Genomic DNA, 26,245 nt, shown 5'->3' on the forward strand with positions numbered 1-26,245 from the left:
GGACTAGTCTTGTTTCGCGAAACCAATATCGCTGATAAACATATCGCGTCGAATCTATTACAACGAACAATATTCTTTACTTTTTCGCGAGCAATTGAAACTTGTTACCAGCGATCTATGTGTACAGCTGAAATTTTCATTGTAAAATACGTGACAAGTTAATCATTTCGAAGAGGTAAATCGTATAGTCGTGGGTATCGTTCCTTGTGCCTAAAACACGCTGTTCTCGTTATTTCTCTTTCTATCGTATCGTATACAATAAAATGATAAATCGTTGACGCATTAACGGATACCGTGAAACGAGATCGGAGATTTACCATTGTAAAAATAAAGCGAATACAACTTTAAATAGATGAAACCGATGAATTGCTCCCGGAGCAAAGCGCTTGTGAAATTGAAACGCGACGTTGTGTCGCCTCGCCACTGCAAACTGTCCAACTATTCTTCGTCGAGTCATGGAATCGACGAAATGCGTGTGTGTGTGCGCGCATGTATGCGTGCATACTGTACGTACATACATAAAAATATAAAAGTCAATTGTTCCATGTGAAGTGGTTTAAACGACGTAGCAATCAGCTTTCGTTATCAATGAATTTTCCGTGGTCGAACGTTGCCAAGAAAACAAGGTGTCAAGGAAATTGAAAGAAAGTTCTCGCGAGTTGTAAAATGAAGAACTTGGACGTGTTCCGTTCTTTAATATACCTTGGTCCAAGTAGTTGGAAGACTTGTTAACGTTGTTACACAGGTATCTCTAGCACTTCTCGTCGCTACATTATCGAATATCTGTATCGAGATCGAGGAAAGCTTGGAAGCGTCGAAACTTTGATTTAAAGCGTTCGCAAGTAGCGAAAAGAGAGTGCTGCAGTCGAGGAAATTTCAAAGAGTGCAATCTACAGCGTGGGAAGGGTGAAGTAGTTTGGTGGAACGTGCGCGGTAAATGAAGATATTCACCCATCGCGTCGGCGAATCGACGATCACGAACGATCTATAAACTCATCTGGTACACGGTTCCGCGTAATTGGGTCGAATGAAATTTTCGTCGAACCCCAATGGTTTGCAAATGGTTCGCAAATTAATGGTGTAAAATGCATTTTAAGCGGAGTATACGATCCTACATACTGCATCGTTAATATCTAGCGGATGTTGAAAACTGTGCATCGTCTACCGTGGTAAATATTATGCCTGGCTACATTTCCAATCGCAGAAACGTTGTAGCGAAACTCCAACCAACTAAAATTTACTTCTATGTTCCGATCGTTTGCCTTCTGTCCAGCAAAGAACCAACGAAGAACCAGCGACTACTTTACAGTAGATCTGAAACACTTAGTTTCGGAGCTTTCTGCCGCGCCGCCATTGTTAAATCAGATAGGTACATACTTAACTTATCATAAATTATGTGCGCGGCTCGTCCGTTGTTTAATTGCCTTTCTAACGATGTCTGTTAGTAGTATGTGCTCGACGTGCATACGTATTCCGTAATCTTTTATTAATCCATGAAAATAAATAAAGGCGGACGAGGCGGGAGGTTTGAAAGATTTTACACGAACGTGCTCGTACGGATTCGTATGTGTGGTGGAAAATCACGCATCGGAGGAAAGCCGGGTACGCGTCGATCCTGTAATGAAAACTGACAGTGTGTGACGAGGCGGGAGTTTCGACGGTTCTACCGGTGATTTCATAATTACGACAATTTATGAACAACCACCAACGGATCGCGATCTGTTCAAACTATATTTAATAACATTCAATGTCACGTGGGTGTAATTAAATTTTCCGAAATACACGGCCAGCTGATTCGCGTTCAAATAAAATGTAATGATTTTGAAAACTTGAAATTTTTACGACGTTTGTGTTCCTATAGTAGCCGATCTGAAAGATTTGTTGCACACTAAATCGAGAAACTCGGAGTAAAAGTGATACAAGTGATACTAAACGATATTTAATTCGAGAAAACCGTAAGTGATCTTAAAATAATTTAATAGAGATAATAATTTGTATCTTTCTAAACGTCAAAACACATAGACCTTTGTACTCATAAAAGTGAAAAAATATACGACAAAGTCGTATTTAGATTTTTTTAGATTACGTATGCCACATATATACGCTTTTCGTATATGTCTGGTTTTTGGAAAAAATGCTCTTGTATTGTTTTTTCACTGATTTAAGGCTTAATTAAAGAAGTAGAAAGAAATCGATGCTGATATTTAGCGTATCGTAGAAAAGAGCTAGCGTGCTTCTGTATTCGTGGCCCAATGAAAACCCCTAATTTTTAATAACATTTCAGCAGTTGGAAAGTGTAGCCCTATATCGCTGTCAGTTGGAACCGTAGAAAAGTTTTCCATTCATTTTTAATCGGTTAATTCGTTGGTTCTTCGTTGAATCGTCATCACCATCGCCGATGGTTGATAGTGTTAGTTAAGATGGTGTTATGCCGTAAAAGGAACAACAAGAATGAAAGGTATCCCTCCGATAGAAACAAGTAACCAGCCAAGAGGAAAGTAAAAAACAAACGAATAAACAATTTAATCGCTACGTTTTCTGTTATTGCTTAACAAAACACAGCAACGAAAGAAGAAGAAAAACGAGAGATTATAGTTTGAAATTCTATTCATTTTTTATCGCATTTTTATTACTATGAAACTCATAAACACATATGGTTTATAAACGTAGAATATGTCTATTGCGTAACAGAGATCATGCAATCTATGAACCTATTCAAATTTTATGATATATCTACATATACATTTGATAATTGCCATTATCATATATGTATATATACACGCACGTGACACTAAGTTGTGACTTTACAGCGATGACACTGAATGTTAAAACAGTGCATTCAATTGCAGCCCTTCTCCCTCATAAAGAGAAAAATCATGACTTTCTGCCACGTGGAAACGTACCGTAATAGTAAGTAGTAAGTAATAAGTAGTAAGTAGTAAGTAGTAAGTAGTAAGTGGTAAGTAGTAAGTAAGCAAAGTATTTAAATATTGATAAATAAATTAGAATATGTTGTTTTACACAGACTAATACAAAAGTAACTGTTGACTAAATTCTAACGAAGATTCATATTGATCGTCGTAATATGTTACATATACATTGGTGATGGCGCCGAGACAGATATTCTTGTCAAGAAGTCGATGAAATCATATGGTTTGACAGTTTCGGAATCCTGTTGAGAGCGTCGATCACTGCCATTGCAAAGGACAATGCGATCGAGAATCACGAGTCTAGGGACATTTCTGATCAAATCCAGTTCAAATCTACTGTAGTTCACTGATTATTGTTCACGAGTTTCAATCGAGGAACGCTGATAAACCGAGCATTCTGTCAAGTGCACTATCCACTGTACGTGGTATCGGAAAGAGACCACTGCCTGCTGTCTCGTCGGAAAATATGAGAGGACAAAAATAGTCGACAGATTAAATATCAGATACATTTCTTCATTTCGAAGAAATTATTGTCGTTTCGTTCCTAGATCGCTTAATCGACAGCCCAAAGAGAGTTTATTGCTATTGTTAGGATAGGCACGTGGCCGACATGGAAAGATGAGAAATAGTACCAGATTTATGGATGGAGTATAAGTATAATGCATTCCAGATACGCCTGAAATGTGAATAATAGCATTGGAAAAGATACTTTGATTGAAATCTATCTATCAGAGAGATAAAAAGTGTAGTAGCGCAATGAGGAGATTCTGGTATGTCAAAGAAATCTGTATAGCGGTATTTATCCAGGAAAAAGTATTGCGCCGTTTGTCGTTCGACATTGGTGAAATTCTTGCAGTACTGAGATTAGTACGTTGTTATGTTTGTTATTGTAAACGGCCGATCTTTTAGAATTATACTTTGGATCTCTATACCTACCTCGGGTACGATGCATTACCTACGATAAAAGAATTTGATACTCCAAAAATAGTCCTTAACGTTTTTTTATACGTGATACGTGATATAATACTGTTTGCATAGATGTACATGTTGACACGTCTTGTCCCCATTTATTATTAAATTATTGTCCTGTTCAATTATTATATCGATTTATGTGTTAATTAAAACGTTTAATTGACCACCACTGATCAGGACAATGGGGCAAACGGCGTGTTACAATTATCAATTTCCTACATAATTATTTGTGGTTTACCAGAATCATCGATTAAGTTCGCGTCCTGTGTCATAAGTAAGCGAATGTGTATCGTTTTTAAATATTCATTAGGATTGAACGGAGAGTATGTAATATCTCAGATTTCATAACTTGTACAAAAGCCGCTGTTATACATCCCGTGGCTCCGTGGTTCTCCCGGAAAATACCTTCATCTGATATTTTGGTTTTTCATTTCTAATAAGATTTTAACAAATTTAAGGACACTTTATTTTTATAAAATAAGTTTTTATAGCGGAGAAGATTTCATTTGGACTAACTAACAGAAATATGTTGTATGTTTTACTTTAGTAATGAAATTTTCATTACTTTTAAGAAAAATATGTTAGTTAATAAATAAGTGTCTTGAAAAATGCACATTTCCCAAAATATTTTTGGCCAGTGCATAGAACATTTGGAGGGTGCTAAGAGGTTGAACGACCGAGACGAGTTTTAGAAAAGCGTCATGAAAGCATCCGGTATTCGACTGTTCAACTTTCAAGATGTTCTTCAGATTTTAGCTACTTTAGTAACTGGTTTGGTCACGAGTGACCACGATAGTGAGTGGATTAGATACGTTAACCGTGCAAGATCACTGATAGATAGCCTTTAGCGCGTGAAATACGTACTAAATAACTAAAAAAAAACATTTAATTCTACTAGTTAAAATAATACTATTTAACAACGGTTTCTATTTGGTGCAACAACTATCGCGAATCGCGATATATGAAATTTATAGCCAAGTTCGGACTCGTAAACCGTGACGGGGAAGTTGTTACTTATAGTATACGCGTATCGTTTCTCGCGGTCATGGATTGAATCGTCGAATTAATAGAAGTGAATTGCCGAAAGGCTATAGGATGCATAAGTATTCTAGCCGGAGGCCTGTCAGGATGCCTGGAAGCACGAAAGTTGGTTGACGAAGGTTGGTCGTCGGATGGTAGTAAATCTTATTATCTTAGTGAATCCGGGCTAATACATCGGGTACTTGGTGTCGCGAATTCAGCTCGAGAAGCCCGGAATATTTCTCTATGAGGAAGAAAGGAACATGATTATTTATGAGCGTTTAACTGCCCTGCAAATCTCAATTCGCATTTGGTACGGTGAAGAATCAGTTAATATTTATTTATTCGTTAAAATGTCTTAAAAGAACACATTATGTATATATTGATGTATGTTGAACAATTGATATCAATATTAATTACTAATACTGGCGATATTTATGATCCCGTGTTTCCGTTCCTACTAGATATGCACGATGTAACTAGTGGAATTCGGAATTTACTAAACGTATTTAATATCATTCGTATTAACCATAAAGTGTTAATTTTAAAACTTTCGAATTATGATATTTTCTACGAATACATGTCAAGTATTTACTATATGTGTGTGTAGTGTATGCTGTCGAGACAGATCGATCGTGGATATTCGTTTTTTCGAGTAACGGATAGTGAAAGGAGAATGAAAATGAGTAAACATGGAAAGATTAAAATAGGCCAGCTAGCACACACGAGCACAAACATAACAGCGTTCGGCTCGATTTGAGAACTAGCGTATAACGTGCCATAGTCGCAGTTACTAGTTTCTGGTCTCATCCGCGAAACTATTTTAAGAGTTTTAAAGTCCTAAATGGTGAATTCCATCATTTCGCAACATTTTTCAGATAATATTCGCGTTTGTGCGTTTCTGATTTCGTGATGTTGCCAAGTATATACGGATAAATATACCGAAAAGGGTACACGTCTCGTTGATTTCAATGACTTTCAAATACGTTGTAGAGAACAACATTTCGAATAACTTTATGTTCATAAAAATGGCTCCGACGTTTTCAAGTATGGTTGTAAAGTTTGGATTTGCTTCGGGTTAAATAATACGTGAACAAACAACGCTGTAAGAAATTTATAGGCCTTAGTATATCATTATACATTAATTGGGAACATTTCGGCCATAAGACGCAGTTATGCGGTTACCATGATTAAAACGCCGTTGAAATAAAAATTCAGCGACATTCCCGGCATGTTATTTGATTATTGATTTATTATTCTTCAATTAATTTGTAACACAGACTCGATTCCCGATACCACGATGAATGCTGCTATTTCTTAGAATTCATTCTAAGCATATCCCGAATTGACAGACAATTTTTACAAATTATTATTAAGCGACAATATACAAGCGACAATAAGTAAGAGGTTATTACCAGGTAATTTAACATTGTAAATCGAGTTGAAGACTTTCCGAAGATTGGCGTTAGCTTGTTTTGATCGTGTTTTAATGGCAAGCGCCTGCGCGTTTATAGTACACCGATCTTACAAGGAAAGTTATTTGGACGTTTAACAAATTGAAATTGGAATACTTTAGAAGAATTTCTATACCTTTTAATATTAATTCTCCGATTAGAAAGTTTAGACTTGTGCACGTTTAACTGCCAAGTCATACATAGTGCAACCAATAAGAACGTTATGAAAGAACGAGAGAGATGGAAAATGCTTCCACACTTTTTTTTATAGAGAACGCGATATTTCGAATTAATCTACAAAGTTTCCAGGAACTTTTATATCATAAAACTACTTGCGCAACTTTTCTCATAAAAAATTGCGTTTCTTTTTCAAGTTTTATGAAAAATACTCTAAAAGTATTTGTATACGACAAATCATAAATACAGAAAACACAAGTAATTATTTGAATTTTTTAGCGAAATGTATCAATCTCTTTGCCAAGCAGTAAAAAACGAGCCGTAAATTTAAGAATATTACGGTTATTTTGCTTTTTTACGCTTAATTACCAATCAACGCGATCAACCACTGCTAACAAGAACCGCGAACCGTTATGCGAAGATCGTTATGCCTTCAGCGTCAAACATTTTCTTCCTGGAGGAAGTATAATACATATGTATGAACGATGATATATGAGGTAAATTAAAGTGGACAAGCTTTTTGTAGTGCCGTATTCTTTTTAATATTTTGTTATCGAAATGATATAATTCATATTTTTACTTGTTCTATCATTTGGACTAGTAACCCTACTTTACGTTTACTTTCGTGCCACTTTCCCAGATAATTCAAGATGACAAATGTAAAGTTGTGAAGTGTTGCAAATAATCGATTCTGATTTCTATTTAGTTGTAAGTATCGTAGCAAGTACAATATGCTGGTGAAAAAGACATGTATGTAGCGGCACTTGACAGCAAATACCAACTAGTGTCGGACGACGGCAGCGCAGTGGTTAGCGCCTTGCCCCGGCAGTAATTCGAAAGAGGCCCCGGGACACTCCTGTCAAACGTCAGCATGGCCACCGTGGAGTTTTAATCGGTTTGAGTCCGACACTACCCCGTCGCCTTCCAGAGGGCGGCGGGGTGTCCGTGAAGATTTCTCCACGTTAAAAAGGGAAGAAAGAAGAGGGTTACGAACGTTCGGGGCCCGGGTTCTCAAATCCCGGCGACCAGAGTCCGATTTTTCTTTCCACGATATCTAAATTAGAAGAAAAGCAGCAGTACCTCAGCAGCGACATCTACGCCCGCAGCAGAACCTATCTCGGCCTTTACACCAGTAGTTGGCGCACTAACACCAGCAACTACACAACTATCACGATCTAATCTATACACCTCAGATATATTAAGATTAAGGGAATTTTCGCGGCGAACGTAATTCCAATTTGTATAATTCCAATTGTGTGGTGTTCGATAGTGCGATTGCATTGATAAACGAATTATAAAAGTAATCCAACTTAGTGAGGTCAGTGGGGTGTTTTCTTTTTAGTTTTCTTTCTATGAGCGTTTTGCTCGCTTCAGCAGCCAGCTGGTTTGGATGTGTTGCCGTTCTTTCCTTGTACATTTCTGCGTACCTGACGATTTCTTCTCTGACCGTTGGTATTTTTAAGTCTTTGCGTATATCCTCGTTTCTGACATACTATGGATGGAGCGTTGACCATTGTTCTCAGTATCTTCGTAAGATTTCGTAAACTATGTAACACAATTTTATGTTTAAAAATATGGAAAATGCAATTGGGGGAAAACGTAATTAGAAATTTCCTGAGAAGCAGCGGTGTGGCTCGCGCGTTTGCGTTTGGACGAAATTGGTGGAAATGTGGCATCACGGATACTAAGTACAACTCGAGAAATTCAACGTGACCCGATCTGTGTTACGTAACATAGTTAGGAACGATCGAGCCCGTAAAGTGGAGAATCCCTGGGATATCCATAACTCAGTTGTCACACACAAATTCCGGGATGGTTTGAAATATCGTAGCAAATCTAGCAGCTAGGCGAGATCATGAGAATTTACCCGCGATAGTCGTATGAATGAGTGGAGAAGACGTCGCGTCGCTCGCAGATTCGGCAAATAATTTACGATTGATCGATCGCTTTCTAACGATCCCTTCTTTGGTTGAATCCTATCTTCGATCTTGCTTGCTTGTTCAAACTAAGCAGGGGGCGGGGACCGTACGATAAAATACGTAATAATTTTCAGGCATTTTAATAAATCGAAAGGTTTGAAAAACTTTACTTTACTTAAACTCGATTTCGAATCGTGCTTCGTAAAGTGATGTTGTTCACAAATTTGTCCAAAAGTGTCGCATTTCAAGTTCAAAAGTTATGATGAACCGATTTACCTACGCAGTTCGGTCTTGCAGAGCATGCAGTGCCGTCTTCAATGATATTTCCCGCCGATTCCGGCGCCTTTCTTGAAGATTTTCGAGAAAAGATATCGAAAATAACGATGGTAGAAGAGGGAGAAGAAGAGAAAGAAAGGAAACGCAGATTCAGTGTTTTATGAGACTAGGTCGAAGGCGTTTGTTAAGATTAAGAATGTCATTCGTGGCTGATATAATTGGATCTTAAGTTTAGGAGAATCAAGAGGGGGACACAGACCTCTAGAAACGGCGAAAAAGAAAGAAAAAGAAAAAGAAAAATAAAAAGGACGAAGAGCAAAACGTAACGAAGAGACGAGCGGGAGCCGTATGATGATATCTGTCGTAATCAAGGATCCTTTATTTCGTCTGCCAACAATCTACCAACGTTCGTTTCCAGAAAAGTAATCTCCCTTTCATTTTGTATACATATCTGTTCTGTTATCTGGTTGAAAGTTCCGCGTTGAAAGTCCGACCTGGTATGCCGCGATATTTATGTATCACGTGCCTTTGATCTCGAATCCTTCGAGAGTTCAAAAAGACGAAGGAGGAGGGTGCCGAAATCTTTTCTCGGAAAAGAACAGTCTCGAGAGTGTTTGTCTTTAGCGAAACTGATGTTGAATTCACGTTTGGATGCCTCGGTTGCCTTGAATTTTTAACTCGTAATTGGTATGATAATCATATTGTTAGATGGGTAATATATTTAGAAATTGCCTGGCAATATTGAAAGGACAAAAGATGAAAAAAGATGGTATTTCATGTAAAAAAAGATCTATCTAGCTGATAGATCATTTTCTTAATTATCAGAAAAATAAGAACCTTACCCTAGTTAAAGATAGATGTTGTTTGAAGATATAGCAGGATGAGGAGGAGAAGATTTTCCGTTGTATTGACGTGGCTCTTCTGCTTTGAAAAGGAAAAAAAAAAAAAGATGTAAATTCAACTGGAAATCAAGCAGGGTTGAAAGGAAAAGATGGGGGCAGAAAATATGTTTTTCGTTTACAATGATATTTATGGCCTTCCGTTTACAATATCAAATCTCAGTGGTGAAATACGGAAGGGAAAACGTTATGGCTTGCGGTATCTATCTTACGTTCCAAGTATTGATTGGCGGATTTGAAACATTGACATAATAACTCGAAGGGTGAATTGAATCGCAGCTATAAAAGTAATGAAAAAAATTTGTATAACATATATTTGCCTTAATTGATTTTGATCCTGAATTACAGGATTATGAATTATATATCTGTTTACTTTTCCAATATAGTACATCTCGTGTGTAACTTGACTTTAATGAGCCTAAATAATTTTGTTGTAGAAAATATTTACCGTGAAATAACCTATTCGTGGGTGTATGAGTTATTTGACGGTAACTAATTCAACGAAATCGTTTATATCAACAGCCTTGTTGTAATAAAAATCATTGAAATATGTATGTATGTAAGTGTTTCACACGTATCGTGTACCGGCCGATTGGAATTGATTACGCGCTGATCTCAAACAGAGACATTCATGTTGAGTTGAACACACGCTGGGTGTTATACGTTTTTCGAATTATTTGCTAAATAAAGTGTCCAATAAAATGTTATATTGATCATTACATGTCGAAGTGTTATTCGTTATATACACAACGCCCATCATGTAACAGTGAAAAGAGGTACTTATCTTTTGAATGATTAGAAATGGGAGAAAATGTCCTAAGGTAAGCTGAAACGGTATAGAATGGCATAGAAATTCTAGAAATAAATCTGTACGCATCAATTTGATGCATCGATGCATGTACAAGATGCGCTCCTATTTTTAATGAAGCTTTCTAAGTACTTGTAGCCGGATCTCCACTCTAGAAAACGCTCTAGAAAAGTATACAGTACAAATACATAGTAAAAAAAGTACATGTGTACATATTAAAAAACATTTACGCTTTTAGTCTAGCGAAATGGAGATATTAAATGTGTCATGTGTTCAAAAAATATCGTTCCTATGCATATTTCGTCTATATATTTCGTTTCCTATGCATATCGCAATTATAATCGCAACGTGAAATTGCTTGTAAATTTAATTTTCATTAATCTAATAACGAATTCTTGCTAAACTCGACTTTTGTTATCTGATATTTGAAAACGATTAATTTCGTTTTTTGTAAAACTACCGACAAAATATTACGTATAATATTTGAAAGCAAATCCTAAGGGTAAAGAGAACAGGAAGATAGAGACTAGGAAGGAACAATTTTTTATTACAATTTTCTCCTTAGGCGACAGAGATGGAACATAATTTTAGCTTCCCTAACTCGAATATCTCCGTCGCAAGAAGCAGAAAGATAAAGAGGATAAGTTAAACATTTCCCAAGAAATGAAACAGACAGAGTTTTAATGAGTTACCCGGGCAAACTATGCACGAGAAGAATGTAAGACGATTAGAAGTCCGTTTAAAATCGTTATATAAATAATTATGAAAGATCTTTCCGAGGAAAGAGTTTACTTCTTCACGTTAACAGTTAAGATGAAAACGATGATCCCATTTAATAATCTTATCTCTAACTGTGGAATTTAAATTACGATACGATGTTAATAATAGATAACTTTTCAGTATTCGATATATTTCGATTATAGAAGTATTATAACTAAAGAAGTGAAATGGTAAATAAATTACATAAAAAAAGATTTGTAAAAAGTTTTGTTCTAGTATTAGTTTCAGATTGAATTTCAGATAGAATAAAATATGATCGGAAAATCGACAATTGGCCGCTAAAGGGAACAAAATGCGATTCCATATAATTTTTGGTAGCATCTGTATTTTTCCCAGTGCCGAACATGATAAACTCGCCTGCAACATCCTAATCGTTTAAACATCCTTTGATCGGAGAAACTAAATTAATAGAGATTAGTAGAGATCAATAAGAAAGCGATGAGAAATAACGTAACGTTAATGGACGATTCTTAAGACTGAGTCTCTATCTATCTTTTCTATAAATTCTGATTTCGATAATGTTTGTTGTACTCTAACTTGGATATATCTATCGATATGTAGATTTAGTATGAAAGCACAGACGATATTGTTCCCAATTTCTCACTTTTCGGTGATGTACGAATGATTCTCGTATCCACATCACTCTATAAGCGTTTTCTGTATCAAGGCTGAAAGTTGTAAGTTATTGTTACTTACAACTACAGTACAAGCTAAGTACAGGACTTGGAAATTGATGTATATAAGATTGTGTTAAATGATCCATTGCCGAGCGGAGTTTTCTGAATCCATATTAAATAGTATATGCGTATTCTCAATTGACGATATATTGATTTGATCGTATCATATATGTATTAGTCTACATGCCATGAAGTGAATAATTTTCCCAAATACACAGAAAAGTAACTCTTGTAGTAACTTGTACGATCGACGTGTAATAAAATTCTACATTAAAGATGAACACAGCACACAGAGTAACGTGATAAAATTTCACTTCTACCTACGATACCTATCTACGATATAGGTACCTACATGGATGTAATTAATTTTACAATGAAAGATATTTATAGGGATCTACAGTTTGGATACAGTTTGACAAAACGCTATGTATCCTATATACCTAATAGTGTAATAGGTATCGATCTGTACGATTTATCGAGTAACAGAAAATATCACGCGTTCGGTAAAATTAACTGTGAACATAAGCTTCTGATTGCTTGTACTAACAAGGGAGGATACCGTAAACAGAGCAGCTGTTGGTTCTCGTGGATTTTGCTATTTTCCGGCAGAAATTCGCCATATTATGATGGTGACTACCTAGTAGGCAGCTGCATCGTAAGAGAAAGCACCTGATGCGAAATATGTACTGGCCAGAAAGTGAAAAATGTTACCATCCAGAAAGGACCGACTTTTTGGTTCCGTTGCGGTGCGTAAGAAAGTGATTGGACGTAAATGATAAATCGCGTCGATCAAGTTTACCATACATATGATGCAACGTGGTCTCAGCTGTAATTTCCTGTAATATCGTGGGAGGAGGAGGAGGAGGAGGAGGAGGAAGAGGAGGAGGGGGGAGGGGTAGTGTGGAAGAGCTGAAATGAATTCCATGGAAGATTAAGATTAAACGCTGCCGCCTCTTTCTTCTATCCCTAGTTGCTACACAAACTTTACGAGCAGAAAGCCGAAATAAATTTTCGTCCGATTGTAATCTAATGCGAATGAAGATAGGAAATAATTACAGGTGGTGTAATGAACAGTCCCTGATATATAGCAAATTTTGCCGTGTAGATATCCTTGTTGGAAAATATCCGAAAAATTTCAATCTCATTTCATAAAATATTTGATAATTCGCAAACCAAGATCAAGATTTCTCACCATTTGGTTATAGATTGGTAAAATTATAGAGATACTGTGACAAAGATATGGCAGTAGAGGCAAAGGGAAGATCAAGAACGTGATATAGCGTGACAACTAAGTATTTATTAAATGGTAACACGCTAATGCATAGACAATACAGGGATGATTAAAATCTCTAAGCGGCATGGATCCGCGGTGCTTTGATCAAGGGATCGATGGATTAACTATAGAACCTTAATGGCATGAAATTGTCAATTAATCGAATCGCGGCTGCAGAAATGATCTTCTCTGCGACATATTGTACGTAATGAAATTACTCGTAACTTACGTTGCGTTACGACACGCACGAAACGTCGTGTATCGGTTTCGAGAATAAATATATCGCGTTTTATTAGCTTTCCATCGACACTGTAAAGCGCCTTTACCGCGTAATGGATTGTTAATTTCGTTAATGCGTGTTTGATCCGTCGATAGTGTCCAATTACTTTTCTGCCGTTGCATTCATTATTGCCCTGAACAACCTGTGTCAATATTATTTCTTGGATCACTCTTGGGGTGCGTTGAATATCAAACAAATTAATTGCTCTTTTCGTTCGCGTCTCTATTAATTTAGTAATTTTATAGGCTCTGCGATAGTAGTTTACAACTTTATACGAAATACTCGAAATCATTAATACCTACATATACTACTAGGTGGTGACACGCGATCATTCTAGGATACACCTGCTCTTATTAAATTCAGTTCTATTTAATAAATTCGATTAATATTCGCATTATTTTCTTCTTCCTATCTTTTTTTTCTTTTTTTTTTCTTTTTTTTTTCTTTTTTCTTTTTTTTTTTTTTTTGTGTAACACCGATATCGCACAACGAAAAAATATCCTTCTTCCCTTCGTAAACCGTTCCCTGATTCGAAACGCTATCAAATTTCAAACTAAAAAGCCTTTCTTTTACCCTGATATCAAATAACAACGGAAACAACCTGGTCTAAAAATATACACATCAAATAGGTGTAGTTACGTTAAAGCCAATCGTTTGATTTATTCCTGTTTAAGAAAAGGTGTTCGATATTTCTATCTATTTAAGGAGACAGGCATTTATCGGATCAAGGTGTATCTGAAACTCGTGTTACCGAACTCGAACTGATAACCTCTTACTTTAATAAAATTCTTTGCCTTTATAGATAAAGATGTTTGGAGAATCCGTATCTTAATTCATAGAAGACTGGGTATAGAGTATCCGAATAAAGTTGCAAGCGGTCAATGCTTGACCAAATTTCGCCAATGTTTACTTCAAACAGCAAAACCATGTATTAACCAAAAAGTTATTTCTTTCCTTTGTGTGCTAATTTCGTATAATTCGAAAGCAAGACTTGAATGTGGATAAACGTTATGCCAGATGTAATTGTATCGTAATGAACGTTAAATACGTTAAACGACAATTAGTTGGATCTTGGATCGATATCATCGAATCGATTCATCGTAAACAACCCACGAACGTTTTGACTTTACTTAATTATGTATTTTATGTGATAAATTATACACACACACACACACACACACACACACAAGACGTGCGATGTAGTTGATATAATACGTGATATAAAATACAAATGGAAAACAAATATTTTGCAATAAAATTATGCAAGCTGGTCTTTGAATTCAAGCGAAATTGTTCGGGTTTGATTTCAGTTGTTTCCTATTCGTATTTTGCTCGTATTATGAACATGAAACGAACATGAACAAACTCAAAAACAACCACTCTTCGAAATTACAATTTACACGATGAGAAAGTTAACATAAAAGAGTCGTCTATCTATAGAGACGACTGATGAGCTATCCACATGTACGCGTCCAAGGCTGGCAATATCGAAAATTATTAAACGTATCACGATTTTACAGGCTAAGATTCCAAAATAAACGAAATATTCGCAACAATTGTTAAAGAGATTTTCAAAGTTTCTCATCGTCTTTCGTATTGCAATAATTCTAAACGGGGAAATACGCTTTCTGCCAGAGTGTAAAGTATTAGGTCGTGCGAAATGTTTCTTTCGTTTCATAAGGAAATAGTGGACGCGCAACAGTTTCCGTTTTATATTGTTTTATCGAATTACGTATTCAGCCATTTTGTTCTATCAAGATAAAGATCACAACGTTTGACAGATTAGCTTTCACGTTTGTATAAAGATGCGTTGTTGTGAAAAACGTGTCTGTAAAAGATAGACACTTTTCGGACAACCTAATACGTGAGTAACTTGTCCGTATTTCTAGATTCTAGAGCATGGCTAGTACCGTAGATACTTTGGTTGGTTTTGCAAGTATCGACAGCGTCTTGATAACAGGATGAAACCTTGCTCCAGCAACAGGCGCCGGTCCTCGCATACTCCATTACCACGAGGTTAATTGTGTTAGCGCGTGCCGCATCCGTTGCTTTCCGTTTCGCATTTCGCATTACGCATATGTGAACATACAAGCGTGAATGTAACCGATGCGTGAGGCGCGTCTGTTACGATCGTGCCTCGTTGGCCATTAATCGCATAAAATAGTTACACTTAATAGTCCTGAGTTTCCTTACGAACGAACTTTTTCAATATGCGAAGACAAGTTTGGCAAACATTGGTCCATTTAATCGAAGATGAATTTTCCCTGTCTCGACAAAACACTGGAATTATTATCCGTAAAGGACGTAAATTTTACGAATATCAGCTAGAATTCCATTTATCGGAACGAGATTTCTCCCAAGACCACCAGATTCACTGAATTTCTGCTGTGAGCTCTTTTGTTATTCGAAACACCGGCCAATATCTCATATATATCATTTCCTTATATTAGTATTCATAAGGATAGACGAATCCAGTAATCTGGAATTGAGTTATCGGATGATTTAAAAAAAAATGATGGTCAGTGGAAAAGAATCTCTGAAGGACTCCGAACGTTCTTGCTGACATGACGTTGACATGCTCGGATGAATCGAGTTTTATCGCATAGCTCATTAACGATTCTGAGACATTTAAAAAAAAAAAAATACAATCTATCGGAAGTTCATTAAAAATACAATCTATCGTAAAAAGAATTTCCTACGATAACTACGTTACAATGTAATCCCGATTAATTCAATTAACTGAAAGACAATTTGATCTTTCTTAAGTACGCATAAAACAGTTGTTAAGTATGCGCGCGCACACGCACGCACGCACACAGAGTTAGTACCTACACGTACATGTAGAATACACTAAAATCTTTCTTCTATCTTCATACTGTGGTAAATACATGTTCTATAGAAGTAGATATTCTTTGCGTACACTCCTATACATGTATATTATATCGTGTTCGCATCTTATATTAGCATATACATATACCGAAATTTCCCTAGGGTCATGTATATTATTTGAGTGAGTAAATTCCGTAGCTATCTTACAAATCAAACTTTGAATACATTTGAATATATTTTATTTATAATCAACAAAGTTTTTTACAGCAGCAAAGATCGAAATATGCCCACAAGTGGTGCAAGTTAGAAAATCTGTTTGTTATTAAACCAATGTTTCAAAAGATTTGTTTCAACCTGTAATTTCACAGTATTATGCTACATACTTGTTTATTTATATGTCGATAAAACGCTATCTAAATCTAAACGCAATATATACAGAAAACTGTGTTATAATTATATATGCTATAAGTATACTATAAGTATTTGCATAATTACAAATAGGAAAGGTGTAGAGAGAAGAAAAAAAATAGCGATAGCTACATAATATATTATATATTATAAAATTAAATATTATTAAATATAACAATTACAAAAATTCCACGTTTATAACGTAAACTAAATCGTGCTTAAAGCTCTATATAAAGATTTCTCGAAACAATGAGCAAAATCTGAAAATCTTCAGTTCACCAGTGTATAAGAGAAACTCGCTATTAACAAAAACATTGGCCAAATCGCGAATAAAACTATCAAACAATAATACATTGGGATATGTACCTGGAGAAATTTTTCTTATTTCAACAATTTGTAAACGATCAGTGAGATAAGATTTAATCCATGTCAACAAGTTTCATTTACATGCTACAGCTGAAAGTTTCGACAGTAATGTTGAAACTTTGCAGTATTGAATATTAAAACATTTTAATTAATAATATAAAAAATAGGATAAATAGGATAAATTACTTTTTTGACACGAGAAGAGCTATATATGTAGATATTAAAATCTTATCTTCTGAATTAGGACATCTACTCTGTCTATCAATTATAAAGGAACTACAGACAGACAGACAGACAGACAGACAGACACACACACACACACACACACACACACACACCCGATAATGAAATCGGCAGAGTTAATGAATAACAATCAATTTCATTCTATATGCGCTTACTGGCGGTTCTGTATAGCTTAATTTCAATTTATATGTTAAATTATTAAACTCTGTTGTTCGTTAAATTAGTGAAATTGGAATTTCAATGGCATAACAATTTTGTTAAGTATATATATATTTCAAAGTATTAAATATCAATATACATACACGCAGTCACCCATTAAGCATCTTTGCGCGTCCTATAGAAATTTGTCTTTAAATTTCACTTTTTGTTTAAGTAAAATACTTGGACAAAAATTTAAGATGTCTTGTACCAAAGACAACGACCACTTTCAGCTTCTTGTCAATAACGTCGTTCGTCCGGACGAGTTAAAAGCCATCTAACATAAATTAAAATTTCTAGCACATCGTACGACACGATTTTAAGTGCTATTAATATGGTAGAAAATATCCACGGTAATGATAGATACATATAATTCGAAGCGAAAGCAATACAAAAAATAGTTGTAATAACCATTTAATTTGATCATTATCGATCATTATCGATCATTATCGAGTTTCCTTTAAAATATTTGCGATACATTAACATTGACATATTGACACGAATGAAAATATAGATGTGCAAGATTCGTTTCACGGGAGTATCTTCATTTTCTTGGATCGTATGATCCTCTGTCCAAAAACAGATGCATTTTCAAAAACGAATTCATTTTATTAATGAACACGTACGTAAAGTGCAAATAATTAAATTCTTATTATCGTAAGACAGTGTAAGCAAAAAATATAGATATTCTTGTGGAAAAGTAGACCAGTACTGGAGTATCTATTATTAGTAATTGGCAGATATTTCAGTGGCAATATCTTCTAACTAGCAGGTACATAATTCGAATGGTACAGAATTAATTAATTGGTTAGGGTTTATATATATATATGTATTCTTTTTTTTTTTTTCGAAACAGATATTTTTGAAAAAAGATTTCTATCCGGTATCATCTGGAGATATTTGTACAATACGTGGTAATACTTTTATTAAGGGAGCGAGATATAAATATACACTTGAGATGCATCGAATATCTATTTGTATTGTATTGTATTATTTTATAAATGTGTGTAAGGAGAAATAAATGAAATGAATGAAAAGTTTGTAAATAAATATATTTGTCATACATACGCATCAGAATATTTATCCACGTGCTTGCTAACTTTCAGTCAAGTTGTGTGAAATTCTCCAGGCGAACAATGCAACAATCCGTACTCTCTCAGCTATGTAAACTGCTATGCGGCTTGACAGGAGTTCGATTCATCTCAAGTATCATCGCTAGCGATCCATCGCATCGATAGGATAAAGCATCGGATATCTCACGTATGTTTTACAACTATGTGGATAGCCCGACGGATTTAATCCACCTCGATTTAGTAGGCTGCCCTGCTATATCTTTATTCTAATATCGAGATAAAAAATCGATGGTACGAGCGAAATTGCTTGTTAACGTTAGCTAGACATTTATACTGTACATGACTACGGTAAAGATGGTTGAGAGGTAATTACAACCAGCAAAGGACAGCGTACTATCGTTCAGCCTGCATATACGAGGGATTAGGATTAAACGATCAATTTCAAATTATTAGTAGTATTCCATATCGTGAAACACGATTTCATGTTCGTAGTAGGTAGCCACGTACTAAGCTGTAAAAAAATAAAAATTTGTAATTTCAGTTGCTTCTGCAGTTCCATTCTTCGTAATAAATGTCCTGAAACGAGAAGAATTGCGCTATTTCTATGACAAATCGACAAATTGTTCGTTTCTGCGGATCTTCGAAGACAACGATTGCATATTCCGCTATTTCTCCTCTCGCTGTTTAGTAGTCGTAAATATATCAAAGTTTAAAAGAGTGTAACAGAGAACTCTGCTCTCAGAGAATGAGAATTTATTATTAAGTGACCAAACTACTGTAACACGACATATTTATATTTTAAAAAATATGTATGCTCCTTATTAGCACGCGTGCAGAAAATGATAAACGACCGTTATTTAGAAGATGAATACAGATGGAGCAGATAGAGCAGGTAGAGCAGGTGGAGCAGATAGAGATAATATAATTACGATTAATATCGATTTATTAATATTAATATCGAATTACGAGAGAATAAAATTACAAGTTTGTTAAAATCAACTGAAATTGAAAAAATGCCTTGATAAAACTACCTTTTATGTTGCAGGGCTGAAGTTGTGTTCACGGAGGACGCGATGGAACGAGTTTTCAATGAAATTGCGGACGTGAGAAAATGTTGCGAAACGTAGTTGGAGCAGACGAAAGGAATCGACAGTACGATGCTGAAACGTCGATTGAAACGAGGATCGTCGGAAGTATCATGGAAACAGGCATGATTGTGAACAGAGACAAAAGCATTCTTGTCCTCGTTCGAAATGCCGAAAATCTGCAAATAATTTTCTGTTAGTTCCTGGGCGTAGCGAATAAGGGTTGTTGAAAGGGTCGCTCCCGTGAACCGGTGCGATTCCCCATGTACCTTTAATGCAACCTTCCTCCTCTGGAATTCAATGTGCTTAATAGGCGTATTCGCTTATCACGACACAGAAATGGTTCATTGTTCGCGCAACAAACTACAATTCTTGGTATCGATTGTAACTCGAATAGAAGAGGATCTTTTCGGAGATATTCGCACGGAATGTCGTTCGATCGTCATTGTGAATAATCATCTTTCCGATTTCAAGTCGTGATCTTGCCGAGAGTAGAAAGGAATTCTTAGTATCTATCATCCTTGTATCTCAAGCTCAAGGGAGAATATTTGAACTGTGCGAAAATTAAGAGGACCAGCGGGAAAGCGGTTGCACGGAAGACGAGAGGCGAATCTTCTTTCATAACGACAAACAGATCGGGAAGTAAGTCTGTTCCATTGACTACAGAAGGAAAAAGAAACGACACCGATTGATGATCATGACTTATCGTTGACGATAAGGAGCAGAGGATAGGGGATAAAAGGACGGAAATGAAATTTGGTACGACGCAAAGTGTTGGGCCGGAGAGAGGACGCGTCACACAAGACGCATAAACAATAAGGGCAAAAAGGAGAAGAAACGGAAGCGTGAAAGCCTCGTCGATGTATTTTGAAGTGCGTTCGAGATGTGAAATGAAATAACGTAAAATCCATCAGGCGTAATTCGGTGGTAATCAGGTGGTAATTCGTGGAGAATTGCGGCTAGAGTTTCTTTAACGATACCGGCTAAACGTTTTCAGCGAGAGGTAATCAGTCGTGGAGGTTAAAATGCGAGAATACAATAGGAAAAACGCCGCTATCATTACGACAAAACGTGATAAGAAAGCATAGGTATATTGGCAGATTTTTCGCGTGAGAAGAAAGAATCTTGACGCGAATTAATCGCGAGTGAGTTGATCGAGCGAAACGTTGACGATCCAAAGAAAGAGCGATGCAAGGTATAGAGAACGACAATGGATTAGCATCATCGATGGAAAATGAAGGCAGTACATCGATATCGTCTGAAATGGTATCAGTCTGGATCGTTCTATCTAGGATATTGATATTCGGATGAAAAAAATCTTCTTCGCTGTATAAAAGTAACCCACGAAAACAATACGAATTGGTCCAATAGGTCAATGGCTGAGCACTTGCTTGTTAATCGAATGGAAGCCTGTTAGAGGCGCTCGCGCGTGAAACAGAAGTGGAAGCGAGTATAGTCGGTGACTCGGCCATGCCAGTTGTCCGCCTGCCTCGTGCCGCAAACAAAATCTGCGTAAAGTGGCGACAAGCGTCATCAACTTCATTACACCTGTATCGTATCGATACGGAAGGAATGAAACGCGTTCCTATCTTTGGATACGATTTGGTATGAAAATCGTCTAAGAATTGGCGATCGTTGCGACCTAAAAAGCTAATAAAACGAACTGTGACATCGAAGAACGATAAAATATAACAATCTGATTAACGTAGCCGTAATACGTGCCGGTATAGCATATGATAAATAGTGGGGCTGATTTGATACAAGTGTGAATCGTAAAGAGATAAAGCGAAAAGTGATTGGAAAAACTATTTTAATACGTTCGTGTTGAACTGATTAAACGAATCGTGTTGATTGAATGTTTTTAAATTGGTATTTGCGTGAGTCATTTCCAAAAAAAAGAAGCTAATTTCAAATAAACGCGCAATGCGTAAAAATGTGCTCATTCGTACTGAATTAAGAGTAAATCAAAAGATAATCGAGAGATGTCTATCCAAAGATAGATAGTTTGTCAGTGAATTAACAAATTTTGCGAGAAGAATGCAGAGCCTCCAAGTTTTCGTAAATTCAACGCCCGACCCGTTGAACATGACACTACTGATGGAAAATAACACTTACTACAATAACACAAATATCACGGATTTACAATTGAGAAATCAATTCGTACTTCCGTGGTGGAGACAAATGATCTGGACCTTGTTGTTCGCCTGTATGATCGTCGTGGCAACTGGTGGCAACCTGATAGTCATTTGGATTGTATTAGCGCACAAACGGATGCGCACGGTCACTAATTATTTCTTGGTAAATTTAAGCATCGCAGACGCGATGGTGTCTACGCTGAACGTCACGTTCAATTACATCTACATGTTGAACAGTCACTGGCCCTTTGGCACGCTCTACTGCAAGATCTGTCAGTTTGTCGCTGTGCTCACTATATGCGCCAGTGTCTTCACTTTAATGGCAATTTCTATAGATAGGTAAGCGTGTTATTCTTACTCAAAAGTCGAACCGAACAACATTTTCATATTCATATATTCATATTCATTTATTTGTTGGTTTAGTATGGAATTATATAGATAGAAATAATCTTACAACTAGAAAAGAGACAAAGCACTCTTCTGTTTATCGTGAATTGTTTATCGAGATGTCTGTCTTTGTGAGACATACGTAAATATTTGCATTTTAATACATCAGAATCCAAATTGCATGATATTTCAGTGATACTTTGATATTTATTTATGACGAGTTTCGACAATTATACGCAATATCGGATAATACCTTATCTTAATAGAGTGAGCAGCCCTTGGCTCGGAATTATTTCCCAGAACAGCATTGCAAATTTCAATCTATCGTAAACTTCTATCTAATTGAACTCCTATTATCAAGGATTATGATTTAGAACTCGGCTACCTCGACTGCTTCCAGCCAAACTACGCGGCGGTGTCTGAAAGCCGATTAAATACAATTTAATAGCTAATTAGTTTTGCTCCAATAGTTATGATTGAGAGTCTTAGGAAAAGATCGAAATGATGAAATCTGTGAAATGGAACCGCCATACGAAAGATTACACGTCCATAAACTGGACGAATATGCTGTTAGCTTTGGCCTCGACTGCGCGCACATAGAAACGCCACCTTGACAATTCGTCGCTGCAGGAAAATAAATAACGCTCGGGCCAGACTACAGACGGGCGAAACAACAGATGAAAATCACGACCTCAAAGACGGAAATGCAGCTTTCTCTGTAGGCAGACATTTCAATCTTTGTTGGACAATTTTAACTGTACTGTGTACGTGAAAACGTACAAAGAAAACGTCATTTCCGATTCACCGCATTTTTCCTGAAATTTAAATTTAACCCTTTAATCAACCCTTTAATCAACTTTTTACTCCTACTTGATAATCATTTATACGTAAGTAATACTATTAAATAACTCCGCACAATTTCTTTTTTCTTTTTTTTTTTTTTTTTAAGCAAGGTATTATTCAAAATTTTGATCTATTAGCCTGGGAATTATCGATAAAATAATTATTCGGTTATTTTTTTAATCACACAATTCTTAATAATTGGGGAAATGTTTCAAAATTTCCAAGCTCGTGTCGAATATTAATGAAACGCTTGTGAAACAATTCTTTTCAAGTAGCTATACTATATACATACATATTCTATTCATTCCCGGTGTGTAGGTACATACGCGTAGTAATTGAATAACAGATTTATGAGAATTTCAGTTAGTAATCTAGTCCGTTTCGCTAGATACGAAAAGTCAAAGATGAACAAACATAACTAGAACGTTTCCCGTAATTACAGGTATTACAGGTATTACAGGTATTACGGGTATAAAGATAATACTTAAAACTGCATTATTGTCGGTATCAAACTCTGCCTGTGTTTATTTACGAATCGCATAAATTATCGTCCTTCTAATATACTATATTCGCAGTTACGATTCTAAAAAGGTTGGGAAAATATACGAAATACATAGTTTTGGCGGCGGCATTTTTTCGATCACGATCAAGCATAGGTAGACCGTAAACGACATCGCGAATCGAATCGAATGGAATCGGCGTCGATGATTTCCAATAGCTCGATAGGCCCCGTGACTATATCGAAGAATTATGCTTCAACGATTCGGAGAGAAGAACGTGAATGGCACGTCGTACTCGCATGCCTGTGACACTGTCGATAAATGATAATGTGCGTTATCGTGACTGCAAGAGAAGCTCAGGTTCCAGAATTTCTGGTGGAACGAACGGCATTTCAATTGTGAAAGAAACCATCACGATTCGCTGTGAGGACGTGTATGCACAATATATAGGTTGAGTCTCGACTAAACTCGAGTATCTTCGACGCATACCATCTTTCCTAGTATTAAATAGCTAACAGGCCGTATTAACGGTCGAGTTATCAGCCGAATAACTGAGCGATTTTCAACCAGAGAGCCGTGACCAACTATTTATTCAGACGCACTGCCCTCTGTTTCTTTACATTGTCGAATAACAGAATGACGATAGCCAAAATAATAGCCGTCTGATGTAAATGCTCCGGCTTGAACCAAGTGTAGTGTATTTTTTTGGTGTGCCAGAGAATTTTATCAATTAGTTTATGACCGCCATAAAGTGAAAAATGATTGAAAATTGCTGGAATAATCGAAATCGATTGATGCAGAAACAAGCGACAGGCATAGAAAGATGTAAAGAGGACTCTACGCTCTACCTTATACATTGAAACATATTGCGATTTGCGATTAGGATTTGCGATTAGGATCCCGGGATTCGGGTGTCCCGATGCTCGCTTGTATCCAAAATCCAAACCGTCAGCCGCTATCATGCTATACATACATGCATATGTGCATTGCATACGGTGATCTGGCATGCGTCAGACGCACCTATGCTAATATACTGGATAGCAATGCATTTGTTTTTCTAAAAGTGGTTTTCAACTGTTGCGTTCGCATCAGACGCATTAGAAACTGTAATTTACAGAAGCTTTTATTTTGGGACATTGTACCTGATCTAAAAAATAATGACAAGAGTGCAGGATTCAGGCGGAAAAAATCCGAGCTTTTAATGCCCCTTATCCTAGTTCAGTGATTTTATAAATGACAGCCCTATTTGCGACGCATGCGTCGACACCTAGGTTTCACGTGTAATACTCATGATTAGTATACACGTTAGAATATATGTAGATCCGTATCGGCGAAACGGTGTCAAAAGCAACTTGTATCGATGCTAACAACGATGGAAATTGAGAAAAAAGACTAATGGTCGGTAAAGAGGCGAGAATCGAATCAAGAAGTGAGATAGATCTCTACGATTGCATGTGAATGCGACGCATTGTGAATAACGTTAATCGTCGACCACCTCTCACGTCGATACCTCTGAATTAGCAATTGAAAGCAAAGTCGTGTAAAACTGATTCGTTACAAGCAAAGAGCACCCCAGAGAGTGTCGGGTAAACTTGAGACTTGGATTATAAAAACAAGAAGTTTGAGCCGTAACTCAACTATTAACTTTCACTTATAGAACTTTATTATAAATACAACGATTACGATGATTTTACAGAGGTAGAATTATACTGAATCAGAGAAAGGCTGAAGAAGAACTGCTCGAGCTGGCTAAAGTCTCGGCTTATATGCGTTTTGGTTTGGCGATATTGAGGGGCTCGGTGTAGCTTATGAGGCGCAAAACAGTCCAAAGATCGGGGGGGGGGGGGAGAGGTCGATGTCATATCTCTGGTATAGATTAAGATGTGGTTGATGAATGCCTCGCTTGGAAATTAATATTAATAACAGGAACGGGAAGACCGAGACAGACGCATTTTAAAAATAATAGATCGATGCTATAAGCCAAAGCCAATGGATGGAAGCAGTTTATAAAACACATTTGGTCGTTATTATCTATCCTCGTTTGTAGAGAACTATGAAAGTATTAGAAAATTAAGTATTTACCAAATAATACGTACAATTATAAATGATATTAAGAATTTTTAAAATATACTTCTTTTTCAAACTCAAATAGCAAGTATAAAGGAATGAAATTATTCTATTATCGTCTCGGAGTACATATTAAAGGGAATGGTGCGGGAGAAAATGTATAGAAGATGAGATTTCTAGCGTTATGCTTGAAATTTCGTACATCAGTGGATTGTGTGCTGAAAAGCACAGGCTCTACAAAGTACAAACGTACTCTACAAAGAATACGTAGAAAGAAGCGATGGCGCAGAAAATACTTTGTATATATGTGGCAAAAATGCTTTTCTACCCCTCGAACGTAGCGAGAATTTCATTCGACTATGTATCGGGAAGTGGCCTTTCTTTTCTGCCATTCTTTTCTGCCATTCTTTTCTGCCACTCTTTTCTGCCACTGTTTTCCGCATGAAAGGAAGAACGCAACACCGATATGTAGTTGTGCCGGTCGTTCGTCAACGAATGAATGTAATTTCAAGGATTGTGTTAATTTTCGTGAAATCGCTTATGGCGCTTATGACGCTTATAACGCTTATGACGAAGCAAGTAAAAATCTAACCGAACATTGTTAAACTTTCGTTTCATCGAAACTCGATTTACAGAAATTTGGATA

The 26,245-nt window shown here is 36.4% G+C and overlaps 1 protein-coding gene across 3 annotated transcripts in view; it reads left to right on the forward strand.

Annotated features, from left to right (window-relative positions):
- The window catches only part of LOC122575386 (tachykinin-like peptides receptor 99D), a 44,229-nt gene that overhangs the window by 444 nt on the left and 17,540 nt on the right, over positions 1-26,245 (forward strand). For all 3 annotated transcript variants that reach the window (XM_043744226.1, XM_043744225.1, XM_043744224.1), the window contains exon 2: positions 19,628-22,141. In XM_043744226.1, the coding sequence (XP_043600161.1) occupies positions 21,705-22,141 (437 nt within the window). In that variant the 5' untranslated portion in view covers positions 19,628-21,704. The remainder of the gene's footprint in view (positions 1-19,627; positions 22,142-26,245) is intronic.

The sequence above is a fragment of the Bombus pyrosoma genome, linkage group LG15 (genome assembly GCF_014825855.1).
Source record: "Bombus pyrosoma isolate SC7728 linkage group LG15, ASM1482585v1, whole genome shotgun sequence".
NCBI classification, from domain to species: domain Eukaryota; kingdom Metazoa; phylum Arthropoda; class Insecta; order Hymenoptera; family Apidae; genus Bombus; species Bombus pyrosoma.